This window comes from Cariama cristata, unplaced genomic scaffold (genome assembly GCF_000690535.1).
Source record: "Cariama cristata isolate BGI_N322 unplaced genomic scaffold, ASM69053v1 scaffold3939, whole genome shotgun sequence".
In the NCBI taxonomy this organism is placed as follows: Eukaryota; Metazoa; Chordata; class Aves; order Cariamiformes; family Cariamidae; genus Cariama; species Cariama cristata.
The window spans coordinates 147,006-165,605 of NW_009633897.1; the positions used below are offsets into that span (position 1 = coordinate 147,006).

An 18,600-nucleotide genomic window follows, 5' to 3' on the forward strand; every position below is an offset into this window, starting at 1 on the left:
TTGTAACTTTGCAACGCTGCGGTCACGAAGGAAAACCTTGCGTCAGTGGGATACTCCATTGATCTGATACTCTAGAAATGATCTCTGAAGGCACGTTAGTAGCGTTTTAAAAGGGAAATGTAATACCCAGCTGGGAGGTGCTGGCAGCGATAAAATAAAACTTGAAGGGCTTGAAACTTGCAGTTTGAACAAATCAAACTACAGAGAAGGTACAGCACATTCAGATCAATTCACAGGATGCCAATTGTCGGGAGAAAAAGGAGGGGACAGTTTCTGAAGCTGTAGCGTCTCCCGATTAGTATGCTGTGCTGTTACATTAGGATTGAGTTGTTATTCAGAAACTTTTCAACTGTACAAAAAGGCATGCAACAGCTTTTTACTGGAAGATGCTTTGGCACCAGTGGTTTTGAGACTGTTTCAATTTACAGTTTTTACGGAAGTTACTAAAAGAATTAGACTTTGGGTTGCTGTTATGTACATCACATAGTTCTCGGGAAATTTTTTGAAGACGCATAGCAATAGTAAGTTTTTTTTTTTCTAGTGATGTCTTATAAATTGTTTTAATGGTGATAATATCTTATAAAACATTATGCTTTAGTAATCATACTGTCATTTTATGTTTTAATAATAAATACTGAAGTATTTGTAATTGTGAAGACTCTTATTTAAAAACAGTCTCAAATTTACTGAAATTGTAACAGCTGCCTGGAACCAAAGAAAAGATGTCCTGCAGTTGCCTAAATATGTTCGAATTCTTAAAGAAATAAAATGTTGGTTTAGTTTATCTGAAGAACCTCTTCTTTCTTCTGCATTACAATTCTGTTTTCCCCTCCTGTATCAACTGGCAGCTGTGTCCCAGCTCCCCTTCAGTGAACAAAAGTTATCTCTGTACTGTATGTCAGTTCTCTTCTAAGGGCTGGCTGGCGTTAAACAACGTGGTAATACAGGGCTGTGTTTTGCTGTAAAAATGTTACTGTTGGAGTGCAAAGAGCTCTTCTGAGCTGCTTATTTCATTCTGTCTCACTTTCCTCTCCAGTCTAACAGAGCCAAGAGTATATGAGAAAGTGAGTGCTTGAAATTTTATAAACTGTTTATATAGTAAATAATTTGTTGGAAACATGACTTCTTGTGTTGCTAGTTGGATTTTATTGAAACGAGCTTTAAGAGTTGAAGAACTCGGCATGTATGCCTATTATCAGTTCCATTGACATATTCGGCTTTATGTAGCTCTTTGCATATGTGTGAACAAGGTAATTAAGATGCTCTTATTTCTGTATGTTTATAAAGTGTGTTTAGTGCAATCCCAGCAGTAAAACCTCGTTACCATATATCATCGCTGATTGCCTCATTTTGGCCGACAGACAGTGGCTCATTTCACTTCGTTGCAAGTATGTGGACAAAACTATTAATGTAAAAGTCTTTGGACAAAAAATGCTAGTAATTTCAAAAGCCATAACTGAGCTTCTTCTGACTAGATACCTTTGCTTTTCCTTAAGATACATGTGTCCTGGTTAGACACTGGTTTTCTTCCTTGACATGGGAAAATCCTATGTATCGGGATAATCATACAAAACCACATGCGTGTTTTTACTTTTTTTCAGTAAATATGCTTAAGACCATCTTTTCTTAAGGAGTTAAGATTTGTAAAAACAGTTACTCAAAGTTTAGAGGCCATTGTCAGGTAGTAAATAATGGCCTGACTTTCAAGTTCTTGTTTACTTTTGTTTTGAGCATGGACCTTAAGCAGTTCCTGTCATTTGTTCTCAAAGTACTACTTCAGCTTCACAGAAGTCAATAGGAGCTGTTGGATAAGTAAAGTTACTTTCCTTTGGAATTGAGGGGCAAACTGGTAAGAGTCTGAGTTTGCAAGTTTGCTTTTCAGTGAGTAACACAGTCAAAAGCTGAGATTCTGCAGTATGCTGGCTAAAAATGCCATCAAAGCATTAATATAACCGTTAACAGCATCGCAGTGAAGTCTCCTTTTGTTAGGATTGCTGCTTTGTGTTCCTTTCTCTCTAAATACGTCAGAAAAAATACTGTGTATGTTAATGGACTACTTGCATTATCTTTTTTGTATTATCTGAAAATATTTATTGGGAGTGAAATTGGTTTGCCAGCTGAATATGTGAATTTATAAATATAGTTGTGAGATACAGTTTTTTTTTTCCAAACTCCTGCTAAAAAGATACATCGTGATAAATTATCCCAGCTGAAAAGGTGACTATTCTTTCTAGAAGGTTTTGTTGTTTATAATAGTATAAATGTTGTTTGTGGATTTGTTTTAATAAATAGAAATGGGAAGAAGTACATGCTGATTTATATTTGGATTTTAAACCTCAGGATCTAACATAACAGAATATAAACAGCATTCTCCTTTCTTTGAATACATTGTGTGATAGTTGGAGGAAACATTTAAAAGACCATTACTGCGGTATTTCAGATGTCTTTTTGTAAAACAGCATTATATATTCAGGAGAGTATAGCAGAATACACAGAATGAAACATACAGTGGAGTATTACAGGATATAAAGTCTAGGAAACATTTGTATTTAAATGTCATATTTTTTACTATTTGTCTTCTGTCCATAGCCATTATGTGCTTTCAGAATTTGCGATCAATCTACTGCTGAGTTCATCTGAGGGATGTACACATCTAAAAGAACAAATGCTATTTGAATTATTTCTCCTTTTCTTTCTCTGTTCTAGGACTGTAAGCCAAGGGGCACTTTGTCAATTCGTGTGTAAATAGATTTTGTTGTTGTTTAAAAGTGCTACATGCAGAGTGAGTGGGATGCTGCAGAACTTGTAACTTAGCAGGTCTCCAGGCAGCTACATTTGAAGTTGTAAAATCAGTAACACATCAGAAGGGACCAGAAGGAAATGTGCCCCTTGGCTTTTCTTTTTATAGTTCTTTGAAGTGAGGATGACCCTTACTATTCCATAATCTTGTTGGTGTCTCGCACAGTCAGTGTGCAGACCAACAATACGGTCACAGCCCTGCCAGGTTTCAGTCAGAGCTGGCTTGGAGCTGTAGTCCTTTTAGGCTTTCTTTGGATGCATGAGCATGCTTGATACCGTGAACAATTTGCCCTGAGTCATGCAATGACGTTGAGTGTTAGTACCCTTCTTATTATCCCTTTCATTAGGGGATTTAGCAGGGGTGCATGCTTTGTTCTCCAGAGCGTTCTTTTGAACCAGTCACCAATTTTCCATGCCACGTACCCAGGTGCTGCATCTGTGTAAATTTGCTTCTCATTTTGGTGCTAACCAACTAGTTGCCCTCAGGTATGATTCTGGGCAATACTTGCGCACAGCACCTCTCCCTATAGGCAGTACATAGAAGACCATGTCAGGATTGTCGTCCTCTGCCCTACCAAGGTGTGCAACGCTGTCCTATTGACTAAATCACCAACCTTGTGTCCTTGCATATTCTTATATGTCCCCTAGCCTTGTGCCATGGCATGTAATACCCACCTTGGCATCACAGGATAAAGCTTTGCTCCAGCAGGTCGTGGCACAGCCCCTCCTGTTACTTCAGACTTACTGTACTGAAACAAGAGCAAAATGTAGTGATTGCCTCCAGGCATCACATGGAGCCCAGAAGAAAAGCCAGGCCAATAGTGATGCCATGTGCAGACATGGATACAAGTCATTTGGGGCTGCTGGTCCTGGCATTGTCCTCTCTGAATTGGGCGCCTTTAGAGAGATAAAGCTAGCCTTGAAGTATCTCTAGTAGGCCATCTTCATTCTGCAGATACTATCACTGACCCTTTCTCGCTAACATAATTCTGCTGTCAATAGTGTTTTGTTCCTGGCTGCTATACTTCAAGGTGATTAGGAAGTACAAAAATTGGGGACACATCGCATTGATACTCTGTGCAAACGTAAGATGGTGCGTACACTGACAATCATGCTTTTTGCTTTTCATCGTTACTTAGATCAGGATCTCTGTTAATTAACTTTTGTCTGAGAAAACCAAAATCAGGGACCCGTTTCTTGTCAAACCAAAAAGGAATCACTATAGGCTATATTTATAAGAGGTAGACTGAAATAGCACATTGCACATACTCATCAGTGTGTTATAGCAGGAGTGCTACAACAAGGCTGTTGATGAATTGCAAAATGCTTACAAGCTGTCTATGTTTTGTAGCTGCAGATGGCTGCTTTATGATCCTTTTGCATCAGTTATTAAATCTGCAAAAATATTCATCACAATTGCTCTGTAATAGTTTTTCTCTAGGTTGTACCTGTCAAACTATGTGTTTACATGCAATTTATGCACATTAGTCTGCATTTCTGCACGCAGAAAGCCTTACACAATTGACAGAGCAGATAGAAGCGTACAGACCATTTTGGAGTAAATTTTGCCCCTAAATGGTATTCAGTATAGAGGCAATTTATCTTCAGTCTGCACGATGAATATAGTGTAATTTACACAGTGCAGGCAAATAATTGTAACATATTATAAAATTTAATTGTACATATTAAACTAATAAAAATCAGGAGCAGGACCAAGCATTCTCCAATAGATATCCAGGCAAGAGTACAAAATCTATTTAATATATCATAGCATAGATATTGAACTTAAATATTTTAAGAACTTGTACTGTTCGTATAAAGACAGCCTTCCAAAGATATATCCAGAACTGCTAGATTAACAGTAATAGAAGAGGAAAATGAAATTTTTTTAAAAAACAAAACATTATCAAGAGCAGGAGAAACACTAGTAGCTGTTCGGATCCCGTATTCCATTGTGCAGTCAAGGCGGGACTGGAGGTGGTGCCCCAGAGGGACTTCACGTTACGGGGGCACCTTTGGAAGTGGCAGCGGTGCCCAACTCAGCTGTACGGCAGCCACCGTCCGCCCTGCAGAGCTGGGGTTTGCTGAGAAGTTTACAGGAGTGCACCAAAAAGATCAACTGTTCTCGTTACTTTTTGTGCTATAACTGGATGAAAAAAATACAACATGCATAACTGACCAAGGTTAAAACTTCCAAAACCTGGGCAACGTGTTTCGGTTCTTAGTCACGGGCAAAAGCAATTCTCTTTATGCCATAGAACTCTTGATGTATTTTATCATTCTGTCTTGGGTTACTTCTGTGTTGTACTTCTGATTGTACTGCAGAATATTAATATTAATAAGAATATTAATAAGAATATTAATTCTATTTCATTATAAAATGAAATATGCAGGAAGACTCTAGTTTTCGCACGAAACATTGTGGATATTTGTAGCAGTTACAAGAGAGGAGGCAAAATAATTTTATTTTTTTTAATCTTCAACCTGAAAAAAAGCTGACGAGAACAAAAAAAGTAGAATCCAGCACAATAAAGACAGAGAGCAGTGACTTGAAAAATATTTGGAAAAAGACGATCCGGTGTTTGCAGCACAGCAAGACAAGGTTGTGGACTTGCTTATGGCCATGCACGAGGATTCCTGCTTCATGGTCTGTGTATTTAAAATCTGTGGAGCAACGAAGTATATTCCAGCAGCAACATGGATGTTATCCATGATAATATAAAATTACTCTTCAAAAAAAACCCACTTGATATTTTCACTCTCTGCTGTGGGTCAAAGCTAAAATATTCATTTCTGTAATTTAGTCAATGGCTGGTTTTTACAGTGATTATTTCTATGAATATGTTCTTCATTATGCTTTCCCAACAGCCTGGCTCTAATCCCTAAGTTTCAGCACCCACCGTGTTGTCCAGGTGGTCCAGAGCAATGTCCTTTTCTCGGTTTGTGCCAAGGTCATGATGATCTTGTAGCTACCTTTAGTGTCTCATCGCTCCCATTTCCTGAGCCGTGAATACTCACAAGCAACCCTATTCAGCTGCCCACATTTCAGGCTCTACCATGTTCCACCCTTCTGGTCATGCTGCCTGATCTTGCTGGCTCCGGAAAAGGCAGGGGGTAAACCACATCATCTCACGCGCTTTGTAGGAGCAGGTGGAAAGAGAGGCACTTTCAGACACGTCCCAGCAAGAGAGAGACGGACAAAACAATATGGGTGGCAAATGCGTAGGTACTGAAAATGTGAGAATCCTGCTTTGGCGTAGGGCTCTGCATGTGGGTTATACTTCCTAGGCTGCCCTTGGATTCATTTGTGATGCTAAGCTTGCATTTCAGCGTTGATATGCTGGACACGCCATCGATTTTTAAAGATCAAGCTCAGGTCCAAAATGTAGCGTTTGATTTTTTACACACGGAGTCATTGAAGTTCCAGCAAACACCTTCCACAGCCGCCTGCACTGCCTGAGAGCGGAGCCTGGTCTACCTGCTGTACCTTGTCTAGCCTACTCTACCTCACGTTTAGCAGCACTGAATAATGCGTTTTCAGCAGACTAAGGACCAGGAATTTGGATGAGTTGCAGTGGCCCACAGCAAAACCTCAGAGTTGTTGGCCTCAGAAGGGAGTACAGGCTCTGTGGAAGTAGCTGATTTCTTCCACTCAGGGCATTTGTTTCTGTGCTTCTGGGTGGCCATAGATAAACAATCCCTGGTCCAGAGGGCTTAGGAGGAAAACCACAGCCTCTTGGTGATGTCTTCTGCAAGCCCAATATACAAAGCCGTTCTTTCTCGCTGTGGCCATGTTTGTTGTCTCTCTGCTAGCTCCGAAGAGGTTACTGGGATACCTCAGGGCGGGGGGAGCTGCTCCGTCATGTGATTTTTTTTTTTTTTCCCCTTGCCCTCCGCCAGCTCTGCAGACCCAAAGCACAAGGGCCGGCTCTTCTCCACTGCACGTTTGAACACCCTGAGCACTGGGTAGGCCGTGCAGCGGCTACCAAAGCCATAACTTTTTTGTGAAGAAACATCAGGATCTGTTGGCTTCAAACATCAACGATGTCCATGTGGAACAGGAAGGTGACAAGTTTTTCAGAGCAATTCAGTCTCCGCAGCAGGTGGAGGTGGAAGAAACATTTACTTTTTCAGGTGCTCCCCTGAGCAGACAATGAAAAAGAAGCACAGACTTTGCAGAGAGCACATGAAGGAGCACTGAAATAAAGGGTCAAATGCAGGCGATTGGTTTTGCGTGCACTTAGGTGAAACTGTGTCAGATCTGTTATTTCCTGAGAGAAGGTTGTGTTACCCATTGAATGACGGGCTGAACTAAATGAAAAAGAACCGGACAGTGAGTTTGAAGTCAACACATGCTATTACATCACATGGAGACTTTGGTGGAAGTATTTCAGTTAAGGATCTTTGAGAACAATTATGGTCATCTAGAAGTGCAATTTCTGGCATGTGACACCAGAATTCATTGTAGATCGGCCGTTGCACCTTGAGCCCATCACCACCCCTGTAAAGGACTGGAAGGTCTCCTTGCTCAAGGGTAACATGAAACCTTCCAGGTGGAACTCAAATGGCATTTTAAAGAATGTGTGATGGAAGCTTTGCCAAATGGATCAAGTCTTTAAACAATTTCACAAGATGTACATTACTCTGTGGTGTTCAGTTGCAAGCCTAGACTGTGAAGTCCATCATCTCCCCAAAAAATTCTCCAAGAGTTAATTCTGCTTAGGAAGTGCTGAGATCAGAAGTTATGTAAAGTTCACTGTTTGCTTTGAAGAATTTCTGTGGTGAAAAGTAAGATTTTGCTGAGTCAAAACACAGTATTATATATTTGATACTAAGTATTTTAGTACTTAACATTTTTCTGTAGGATGCATGAAGGATTTCTTCCATCTTTTTATCTGAGAGAGTTGTAACTTCTTTTGTAGTCACTCAACGTGACTAACAGGGTGGCTAGAGACACCTTACCGAGTATATGGTTAGCAGGCACTATCACAGTCATCCTGTCTACATTCCAACTGTGTAAAGGTTATTAATAAGACACCTAATTTCTAACAGCCCTAACGAAGATCTTCAGGTTGCAGCCCTTCTAAAGAGAAGCCGTTGACGCTTTGCAACTGAAGAAGAGAGATTCCTTCTTCGATCAGAATAGTCTTTTTTGTATTATTAAATAGTAATGGTCAGGTCAGATCACTGTTGTTGGGGGAAAACCGCAAGGAAAGGCTTTGCTCTCAGTTATCATTCTAACTATCGCTTCTTTTTCTCTGCTTTCAGAGGCTGGCAACAAGAAGCTAAAGAGCACGATACAGAGAAGCACAGAGACAGGAATGGCAGCAGAGATGAGAAGTCGTATGGTTCGACAGCCAAGTCGGGAATCCACTGATGGCAGCATAAATAGTTATAGCTCTGAGGGCAAGTAAGTGTCATTAAAAATATCAGTAATGTAGGAGAAGTTTCTTGTCTTTGTAAGAAAACTTGGGATGTGAACAGAGGTCGCAGCTCTGGCTGAAGGGGGTAGCTCTGTGTGCAGATTCTTCCTCTCGAAACATTTGCAAAACAGAACTATTTCAGGTATGTAACACAAATTTCTTGAAAATTGAAATTGAGAGAGGACTTCTTAAGGATTCACGTTTTCCCTGTCATCCAGTGAGGCACTTTGTTCATCAAAAGACAACTAAATTCAGACTGCATTATTCAAAATGAAACGTAGGGGTACTTTTTCTTTGAGTTATGTTTGGATTGACTCAGAGTTAAACTTCAGACGTTGTATGTAAATCCCTGTGATATGAAACCTTGTTCAGTAATACTATATACAAAGAAAGTTTAGTTTGGAGTTGGTCCAAGTCTCTTATTGAGAGTTATAAACCCAGAGCCCAGCTGCCCCATCAGCTGAAATCAGGCGGATGACTGTGGGGAATGGGGCAGCTGTTTTCATTCACTGCTGAATGACTCAATGTGTAGGAAAGGAGAACAAAGGTGGAGCTGACACAAAAGTCTGCATGAATACTCCAGCCTTCTCATAGCTCTCAGTGGGACTCTGCTACGTCTGCCAAGGCACACTAGGGAATTCTTAGACAATGCCTCCCCACAAAAGAGGAAGCCGGGGTAGGCAAATGCACCCTATAGACCTGGAAAAATGAGAGATTGGGACTTCTTTGGCTTCATCTTTTTATATGCTTACCGTGTTACCACAATTGCTACTGCACATTGTGCAAGGCACAAAGAGCCAGGGGCAGCCATGGTGGTGGCAAGGAGCTGTGTAAAGATGCAGTTTCTCCATCATCAGATGATCTCACCACTCTTAGTTTTTTTACAATGAGGGTGGTGAGACAGTGGCACAGGTTGCCCAGAGAAGTTGTGGATGCCCCGTCCCTGGAAGTGTTCAAGGCCAGGTTGGATGGGGCTTTGAGCAACCTGGTCTGGTGGAAGGTGTCCCTGCCCAGGGCAGGGGGGTTGGAACTGGGTGGTCTTTAAGGTCCCTTCCCACCAAACCATTCTATGATTCTATGATAATGCTGAGAATTGCAAGAGCCATGTAAGAAAAACAGATTCCATCATGAATAACTCAAAACCAAAGTAGATGAGCATCAGATGGAGAATGAGGGACAAGAGTTAAATATCCCAGTATTTTTCCCAGTATGACTCTGTGATAGGGTGTTACCTTTACCCTTTCAGCGCTCCGTCCTGCCATCCTCCCTCCTCTCTCTATGCTGGAGTGTCAGTCTGTAAGGCACCAGTCACTCGCCATGGTGACAAAGGGCCCAGTAAACTGGACCCTGCTAAGGAGGAGCTGGAGAGCCTCTTTCCCTGGTTAGCAGGGTGGGAGCGCTGGGAGCCCAGCACTGATGGTGAGGACCTTTTGAGGGGAGCAGTCTAATCCTCTGCTCCCCCCTCAGAGTGTGTATACAGATATGGTAAGGCTGGGGCAGCCAAGGTCTGGATCTGGAGGTCACAGCAGGCATCTGGAGGACAGAAACTGCAAGGCAGAGCCTTAAGTTGTTGACCTGAGAATCAACCTCTGAGTAAGGCAGTGAGGAGAGGGGAACCTCTCCTGGGAGGTAAACGGAGTGCTTCTTATTGGGACATACTGTAGGCTGAGTGTGCATAGTGGGACTTAGTTTGAAAATTATCCTTTAGAACTAGTGCATCGTCAAGGTAAAGTGAGCTATCATAAGCTGGTAGTCACACTATCTGCATCTTATGTCTTGTTTCTGCCTCCTTAGCTCCTGTGCCTGCTCCCCATCTCTTGCTACTCCAGCACCAGTTCTGCCTCTGACAATTCTCCTTGCCTCTCTCAGCACTGTCATACGATAAATTTCCTCACATCTAATCACATTTGTCCTGCTTTTCTGATCCATACTTTTGGCACCAGCTCCCTAACTTTTCACTATGTTTCTGTCCCAGAGTTTTGGTCTGATAGTTACCAGCTCTTCTGGTTGATTCCTGATCCTCAGTATAGCTCAAATCCATTTCCTGACTCCAAAGCCCCTTCATGCTTGACCTTAGCCTTAAACACTGTCCCTGATCTCCACATCCCTATTCCAGTCTCTGGCAAGAGTAGAGAAACAGCAAGGCCAGTGAAGCAAGAACACCACCGACACCTAACAGTGACTCTGAAGGGAAGCCCAGGAGAATGGGCCCAAGGAGACAGATAACAAAACTCAAGTGAAACAGTCAAATACATCTTGCTGCAAAGACAGAAGAGAAGCATTCCTTAAAGAGGACACAATGCCATAGGCACAAGGGATACCGGAGGGCTGTACTTGGTGCTGTACTTGGAAAACTTCACTGAAGTCTTCTGGTTTTTTATGATTCTGTGATTTAACTATAGATCAAATCCTCAGATGCTTTGCAAACTTGCATGAGTTTGATAGAATAATGTTAGTTTACAGCAGCTCTGGGTTTAGAGCACAGTGAATGAAGAATGTTAAATGCAGCGATTCTTGTAAGAAAGATGACCAATAAAATAATTTTCTCCTGTTTAATCACTTCCCCCACATGCATCACTGGCTTATTTGTAGAACATGAGTTGGACACAACTGCAAGGTGGAGGAGAAGCTGCATAACTGCATCACATAATCACATAATCAGGGGTACACGCAGTGTGCCAGCTGATCCTAAAATCGTCTTCCTCTCTCCCTTCTTCTTCTGGACCTTTTTTGAACGTTAGAAATGACACCTTTAACTTCAGATGTTATTTCTAGTGTGAGCATGAATCAGTTTTCAATAGCACCTTGTATTCAGAACAGCAAAGCTGTTTGCTAGGTTTTCCTGTCTCTTGAGATTCCCATCAAAATCAGCGAGAGCTTGACTTTGCTTGCTTGAGTAGTATTTTGTCTGCAGTTCACTCTTGACATTACTGTAGGCGGGTAATGAAAATGCTGATGTTAAGCTTGCACGGGCTACTTTTCCTTCCCTGTGTGTGTGTACATCAGGATACTGACTTTACTTCCAGGATCACATAGTTTATTGACAGTATCATGCGTCATCCTGCGTTTCATAAGACCAGTCAGATGTGTAGCTCAGCTGAGGATGCAGATTCCTGCAGTAGGTACACGTTACGTTCTTCTGCTTGGCCTGTAACTGGAGTTTAATGAATTAGAATTAATACACATTAAGGTGAACGTGTACTTCACAACCTTCATAATTATGTGTATAGCTAGAGGTGTCTGAAAAGTGAGAATGCTCTCAAGTGAACATTTTCAATGTTGTTAGTCATTCCGTAGCAAAATGTAACATATTTTGGGGAAAAAGGCCAAAGACACAAGCAAGGAACTTTTCATAGCAGAGGCCAGAGTGAACAGGTAGTGCCACTGGGGAGAGAAGCAGATTGTGTGTCTTGTCAGGAAGGGTGGGCTTGAAGCTGCATCTCAAGGTGAGGTGAAAGCCGTAACTGGTGGGCTGATGGTTGAACTGGAGACCTTGAAGTTCTTTTCCTCCTCCACCTAAAGAAAGGGTCTTAAACAAAAAGATTTCTTAAAACTAAACTTCTGTGAAAAGCTAACCTTCTGGTAAATCAGAGTTTTCTAATGGAAAGCACTGTTCTGAGGCTTCCTGGCCAGCTTTAGTTACAGGCAGTCTGTACATTTATGCAGGCACAGTAAGAGCTGTTAGTCTTGAAGAGAGGAATGAGCTTTTTCTATCCAGCTAATGGGAGTTTGCAGAGTTTTCAGTGTGAATTGAATGACTGGAGCACGTAAGCCTGATCTGTGGAAACCAAAGCTTTTCACACCAGATGTTTTTAGGAAGTTTTGTTATTGTTTTCTTCAGTCTGATAGAGAATTTTCTTTGAGGAAGAAGCAGATACAGAGTGGTGGATGGCCTGCTGGGTAAGATGCTATCTAGATTTGGTTGAAAGTCTGTTCTTCTGTTCCTCATAATTATGATGAGAAAGTCAAAGTTGAGTCTCCCCACCGTGGGTCATTCTTTCTCTCTCTCTTTTTTTCTCTTTTGTCTTTTTTTTTTTTGTTTCTTTTGTTATTGTTTGGAGACTGTATATCTATTAAAAATGAAATGGAGATTCTGGAATACAAGAAAGCAGCTTGGAAAAGCACATATCATAGAATCTGTTGGAAGGGACCTTTAAAGGCCATCTAGTCCAACCCCCCTGCAGTGAGCAGGGACATCTTCAACTCAAATCAGGTTGCTCAGAGCCCCATCCAGTCTCTTGAAGGAACTTGACAACTCGAAGGAAGTTGTCAAAATTGACCTTGAATGTTTCCCTCTATTGGGTGCCAATGCATTACAGTTCAGTTTGTGTCCTGAAAGAGGGGTGGGTACCAACCGTACATCCAGATGTGATTACCAGAATATTTTGGCTAGGGAGTGGCATCAGGTTTTGCTCTAATCAACACTAGTACTACCTGCCAGTTTACTGGTTCATTAAACAGCTGCAGCGGTCAGATTAATTTAGTGCATATATCTGTTTTCCCTGTTTGTTCTAACTGATGCGGATGGGGTTTGGATGTATGGATAGCTATAAAACAGTACGACAAAGTAAATCAAGGATTCAAGAATGAAGAATGATAGGCTATTAAATTTCATGAGGCTTTTTATGTTTTCTCATACAAGGTCACTCAGTTTATTCACCTGTCAGGCTCTTCACTGCTCCTGGGGAACTCCTGAGCAAGACCTGTTTTATGGACTACTTTGAGTCCATGTGCAGAATTTCGCTTCACTTCTTTGGGGTCTGTGGGAGACAGCTCGTTCCTGATGCTGCAGAACAATTTGTGGTTGCATATCCTGAGCTGCTTGCCTTGTATCAGTAGTGCTTTTGAGGTAAATAATGTAGGACAATAGAAATTAATCCTGTTCTTATGCTTAACTAACTTTTATTTTGCTTCAGCTTAATATTTCCTGGAGTACGGCTGGGCGCTGACAGTCAGTTCAGTGATTTCCTCGATGGACTTGGACCTGCACAGTTAGTAGGCCGACAAACACTAGCAACCCCTGCCATGGGTAAGAATAATATGTTGTCTTCTGTTAAATGAATATGCATTAAATTAACTAATGTACACACTGCCAGACTACAGCACCAAAAAGACTTTTACAAAGTGGCTTCCTTCACTGTAAACGTGAAGGTCCTACACACAGTCACTGGTATTCCTAGCATGTTGCCATCCAAAATAGGGTAAGAAACAGTATTTGCTCCATTTGAAGTGTCGGCTCATCTCATCTGCAATTTGAAGATGGGTTGCACTTTACTTCCCACTCAAAATTATTGTGGCTTCTCCAGTTGTAGCTCACTGCAAAATCTCAGCTGTTCAGAGTTTATATTTACTTGCCACAGATTATATTGGATGTGCCAGACAGTTTCTGGCCAAACTCTGCACTTGTCCAAGCTTAGTTCATCCAACCCCAGAATGTGAAACTTCTGCGGGCATTAGCAATGCCCAGTAATCAGTTGCTGATAAAGCCAGTGTTTGTCATGAAAGAGAGAAAATCCTGTTCTACAGCAGCAGCCTGGGGCTATCTGTGATCCTCTCTGGGTTCCAGCCCAGTCTGTATTTCCCTATAGCAGCATTAGCTGTATCTTGGTTATAAATAGGGTATGAGTGTATAAGGTGTGCAACCTATACACAGTGCTGTGTAAGTATCTTTGGAAAGGTTTGATTTTTATTTTTCTTTTTGCTCCTATATAAGCAATTCTTAGACGTGCTTTAAGATGCTAAGTGAGGAGTCCTTGATCTGCTACTTTAACCATACTTCTGCTGGAAATTATAAATTGCAAATACTTCAGTACAGCTGTCTTGGGAGAATCAGCTTCAGAAAGGGCTTCTGAGCTCCTTCTGAAAAAGGAGAGAGAAACAGAAAGAAAAATTGCTGAAGAAAGTGTTCCCCTCCCAACTTATGAGCAGAAGGAGACAGAAACTTTCTTGAGAAGGTTTGAGTACCCCCTAAGGCAAGGGTTACTGTGTATATCCAAGTGACTGCTACTAATGCATTAATAAGCACTGAACTTGTTAGATTCATATTTTTATTATTATTTTGAAAGAGAATGTATTTGTGAGATTATTTCCCCAATAAAAATCTAAGTGGGTCTACCGGTATGAATATGAGGACCTAGATTTCTTCTGTCTCTTTATTGTAATCTTGTTTTCTGACTAAATATTTTTCTGCAGATTACTTGACTAATATGTTTATTTTCACATCTTAGAACTGCTCTATTTAGTAAAGGCTCAAGTTTTGGCCCCCAAAACAGCACTCAGTCATGCTGTTTAACGATTTTTCAGAAGTCCTCCTATGAGTTATTCTTTCACTAGTGAAGGTTTGAAAATGTTTGTGTTACCGCCCCCCCTTCTGGTTGCCTGTCGGATGTTTTATTTTGGCTATGCGATACGGAGATGTGCTCTTAAAAAGGCTTGTTGGAATTTTCCTGTGAACTATTTTTAGTGCAACGCAGAGCTCTGTTTATTCAAGCAAAGTTTGATTGATAAAAAAGAGTCTTCCCTGCTGCTCTGTCATACCTCAAGTACCAAGGTATAAACACTGCTCGTGCCCAGTTAATTTCAAAATGCTGTCTTACTAAATCTGGACCCCAAATTCTATAGTTCAGGACTATCTATTTGTGAGCGTGGTTTTTTTATAGACAGAGTTTACATGTCAAATGTATACATACTCACGTATTTCGAGGATATGTGTATAGTTCATTTATTTGCACAGGCATCACGTAGCTGCCCATGTCATACCGTGCCTTTTTAATTCTAAGGGGCCTGTTAAATTTCCACCCAGCTGATTCTGTGATATATGAAGCCATAGCGGTATAACGGTTTGAGCATCAGCCCATAGCTGACTTCCCTTGCATTTTATTGATAAAGATCAGAACGGTACTTGGTCTCGGATTAAGCAGTTTCCTTTTTCTGCAGGAAATGTCAATTGTCAGAACTCAGGCAGGGAAACAAATTTGACTATTTAGTAGCGAAAGTGGCTTCTTATTTTAACATGTTGTGTCATCAAAAATGGTTGTGGAATATTGATAAAAACAGGAAAATTGTTACCCCTGTACTTGTTGGAGACTTTTGCAGAAAAAAAGACCTTTTTTGAGCTCCTGTGGGGCAGGGCATTGTTCTCTGAAGCTGCACTATGACTGTGTGCCTCGTCTGGTTGGTGTCCCTGCCTTGCACTGAGGATCCAGTCAGGCAATCGTAGTTACAGAAGAAGGTTTCAACGTTAGCCTCTACCAGCAGTTCTCCTTCCTGCTTCATCAGGCGAGGAGCCTTCCCGCTGCCAGCTCTTGCATCTCAAATTGGAGGCGGAAGCTTCCAGCTGAGGGGATTTCTGAACCTGAGTTTGGGTTTTAGGCTCTCCGAGTGTGGGACCGCTGTCCGGGCAGCGCGGGTCAGTGACCGGCACACTGGGACAACAGTCCTACGTAGGAAGTCCCTAGATAATTCACTGGTGCAAAATTAAAGCTCTGATGGTTAGACCACAGTGTTGCTGTAAATTTGCCTGCCTCCATGGACAAAAAATACTGAGCTCTGGTATAAACCATATACCAAGAGAGGGCACCATGCTCCTTAAGTATGTATCTTTTAGTCCTGGTTTAAGGATGGAGAAATTAAAGGGATCAGGAGGAGAGGTGACAAGCACACTAATGCAGCAGATTAGTAACAATCTAGTCTTTGTGTTTCTCAGTCTTATACCTTATGTCCCGGGCCATACTGCTTCTTTAAAATGTGGTCTTCTTTCTTATCCCTCTCAGGTGACATTCAGATTGGAATGGTGGATAAAAAGGGCCAGTTAGAAGTAGAAGTCATTAGAGCCCGTGGCCTCACACAAAAACCTGGCTCCAAATCTACCCCAGGTAAGGAAAAAAATAGACAATAAAGGAGAAGAAAACAAGAATATGAAATATGCTGATGAACTGGGGATTGGAGACTTTTTGAGCTCCTCATTAGCTGTCATTACAGTTGCATTTGTTTGGTTTGCTTTTCAACAAGGACTGTGTGCGTGGATATATGCTTGCTAGCAGTGTCTCCTTCTTAGCACCTTGCATCTGCCAGTGGCATGCCACCTTTCAGGGAATGATTTTCATAGAATCATTATGGTTGGAAGAGACCTCAAAGATCATCAAGTCCAACCGTATACCTGATGCCACCATGCCCGCTAAACCCACTAAACCATGTCTTGAAGCGCCACATCTAAACGTTTTTTGAACACCTCCAGGGATGGTGACTCCACCACCTCCCTGGGGAGCCCGTTCCAATGCTTAACGACTCTAACAGTGAAGAAGTTCTTCCTAATATCCAATCTGAACCTCCCCTGGCGCAACTTGAGACTGTTTTCTCTTGTCCTATCGCTAGTTACCGGGGAGAAGAGACCAACCCCCGCCAACTCAACATCTGTTCTGGAAGGAACATTTGCAGGAATATTTCTAGCTATCTTAGGCAAGTCATATCTCTCAGAGAGGTTTTGTCGATGTAGATGAAGTCCTTTGTGTTTGTCCCACATCAAAACAAGAGATGGAGAACAGATGAAAATGTTTTGAACAAATAGCTTAACAGACCCACATGCCAGGATCTTCTGTATGCAACAGCGCTTCAAGAAATCAGCAGGTTATGCTACTGCCAGTGTCCTGGCATAAGAAAATGTTTTTAAAATGACAGACATAAAACATAATTGTTGTTAGTAACGTCTTGGATCATTACATTCAAAGTTTATAAAAATCAAATTGATTTCTTATGAGCTGTGGCATTTATTTTATGAATATAATTGTATTCAGATCATACAGTGAAGATAATGTGTGTCATTTTCTTTCCACTCAGCTGCCTTTTAAGGCATTTGTCCTCCAGCTCAGATGTGCAATGTAGAAGATTTTAAGTCTAAACATAAAACTCATGATGTTTTGTTTGCAGCTCCGTATGTCAAAGTGTATTTATTGGAAAATGGGGCATGCATAGCTAAGAAGAAGACAAGAATTGCACGGAAGACCCTTGATCCTTTGTACCAACAGACACTGGTTTTTGATGAAAGCCCACAGGGAAAAGTCCTGCAGGTCAGTTGCTTCTTTATCCCATTTTAGGCTATCATTTGGAGAAGCACTTGCATGTTTACTTAAGTTTAAGCAATATGCGTAAACCCATTCCAACTCACTAAGCATTTAATTTTATAAATACTAGCAAACGCATCCTTGTGGCTTGTGGTTTCAGACCTGCAAAATGTCTGGCTGTATTAAACATTTCTCTTTTGTTGACTCTCGCTCCTGTCCTGCCATTAGGTTTTCCCACAAGAGGGAGCAATCATTCACCCTTAAGAATAACATTTTCCTTATGTTACACATAACAGCAGGAGTGAACGTACAAGCATGGGTTTGGGACCAATGCTGAACCTGTATTTTGTGTTCTTCCAGGTAATAGTTTGGGGAGACTATGGCCGAATGGACCACAAATGCTTCATGGGAGTTGCCCAGATCCTTCTGGAGGAACTGGATCTGTCCAGTGTGGTAATAGGCTGGTATAAATTATTTCCACCTTCATCACTAGTGGATCCAACCTTGACTCCCCTGACACGCAGGGCTTCCCAGTCGTCTCTGGAAAGTTCAACTGGGCCTCCCTGCATTAGATCATAGTAGCAGGTGCTGTCTAATAAAAACATCACCCAGGATAACAATTGGAACCACATATTCACATGATCAAAAAACACTGTTGGAGAGAGACAATCACTTCTGTTTTTGCTTGTAGTAGTTATCCAAACGTATGTCTGTTTGTGGAGAGATGGCTTAAATTGACAGAACAAAGGTATATCACATAGGGCCGATCTATTAGCGGCTATCACCGATGCTTATAATGATCAAAAAAAAAAAAAAAAAAGAAGAGAGAGAGACACCTTTAGATTCGACCTAAGTCAAAGATGACCCAAACTGGAAGCTCTCACTCTGTTAACAATGTTGTATTTTTCACATTTTGACAGAGCCCTCAAGCAGTGTTACCTTCCTGGTGTTTCAGCAGTTTTTCTGTACTTGTCACTTCCACTAGATTTTTGCCATGTGATTCTGCTAGTTTTGTAGAAGTCCTCACAACGCGAACAGAGACCCTTCCTTTCTTTTTCTAAACCAAACAAAAAAGGGCTGAAGCATATCTCTGTAAGCATCGTTAAAGTGTTCAACAGCCACAGTTACGATTCCAGTGAGTTCAAATCGTTTCTCGGTTCTGGTACTTCCAAGTCTCTCATGTGGGAACCCAGAACAAATGACCAATCTAAGTTATATTCTTAAAAATAAATAATCATCACAGTGCCATTTTTTCTTTGTAAAAAGCAGATATGTTTGCATTATATATAATAACTTTTATGTTTATGATGTTTTGCATG

General features: G+C 41.3%; 1 protein-coding gene across 7 annotated transcripts in view; it reads left to right on the top strand.

Moving 5' to 3' along the window:
- RIMS1 (regulating synaptic membrane exocytosis 1) overlaps positions 1 to 18,104 on the top strand; it is a 163,133-nt gene extending 145,029 nt beyond the window's left edge. For all 7 annotated transcript variants that reach the window (XM_009706932.1, XM_009706933.1, XM_009706934.1 and 4 more), the window contains 5 exons: positions 8,068 to 8,209; positions 13,139 to 13,251; positions 15,995 to 16,096; positions 17,148 to 17,287; positions 17,642 to 18,104. In XM_009706932.1, the coding sequence (XP_009705234.1) occupies positions 8,068 to 8,209; positions 13,139 to 13,251; positions 15,995 to 16,096; positions 17,148 to 17,287; positions 17,642 to 17,860 (716 nt within the window). In that variant the 3' untranslated portion in view covers positions 17,861 to 18,104. The remainder of the gene's footprint in view (positions 1 to 8,067; positions 8,210 to 13,138; positions 13,252 to 15,994; positions 16,097 to 17,147; positions 17,288 to 17,641) is intronic.
- The last annotated feature ends 496 nt before the right edge of the window (positions 18,105 to 18,600 follow it).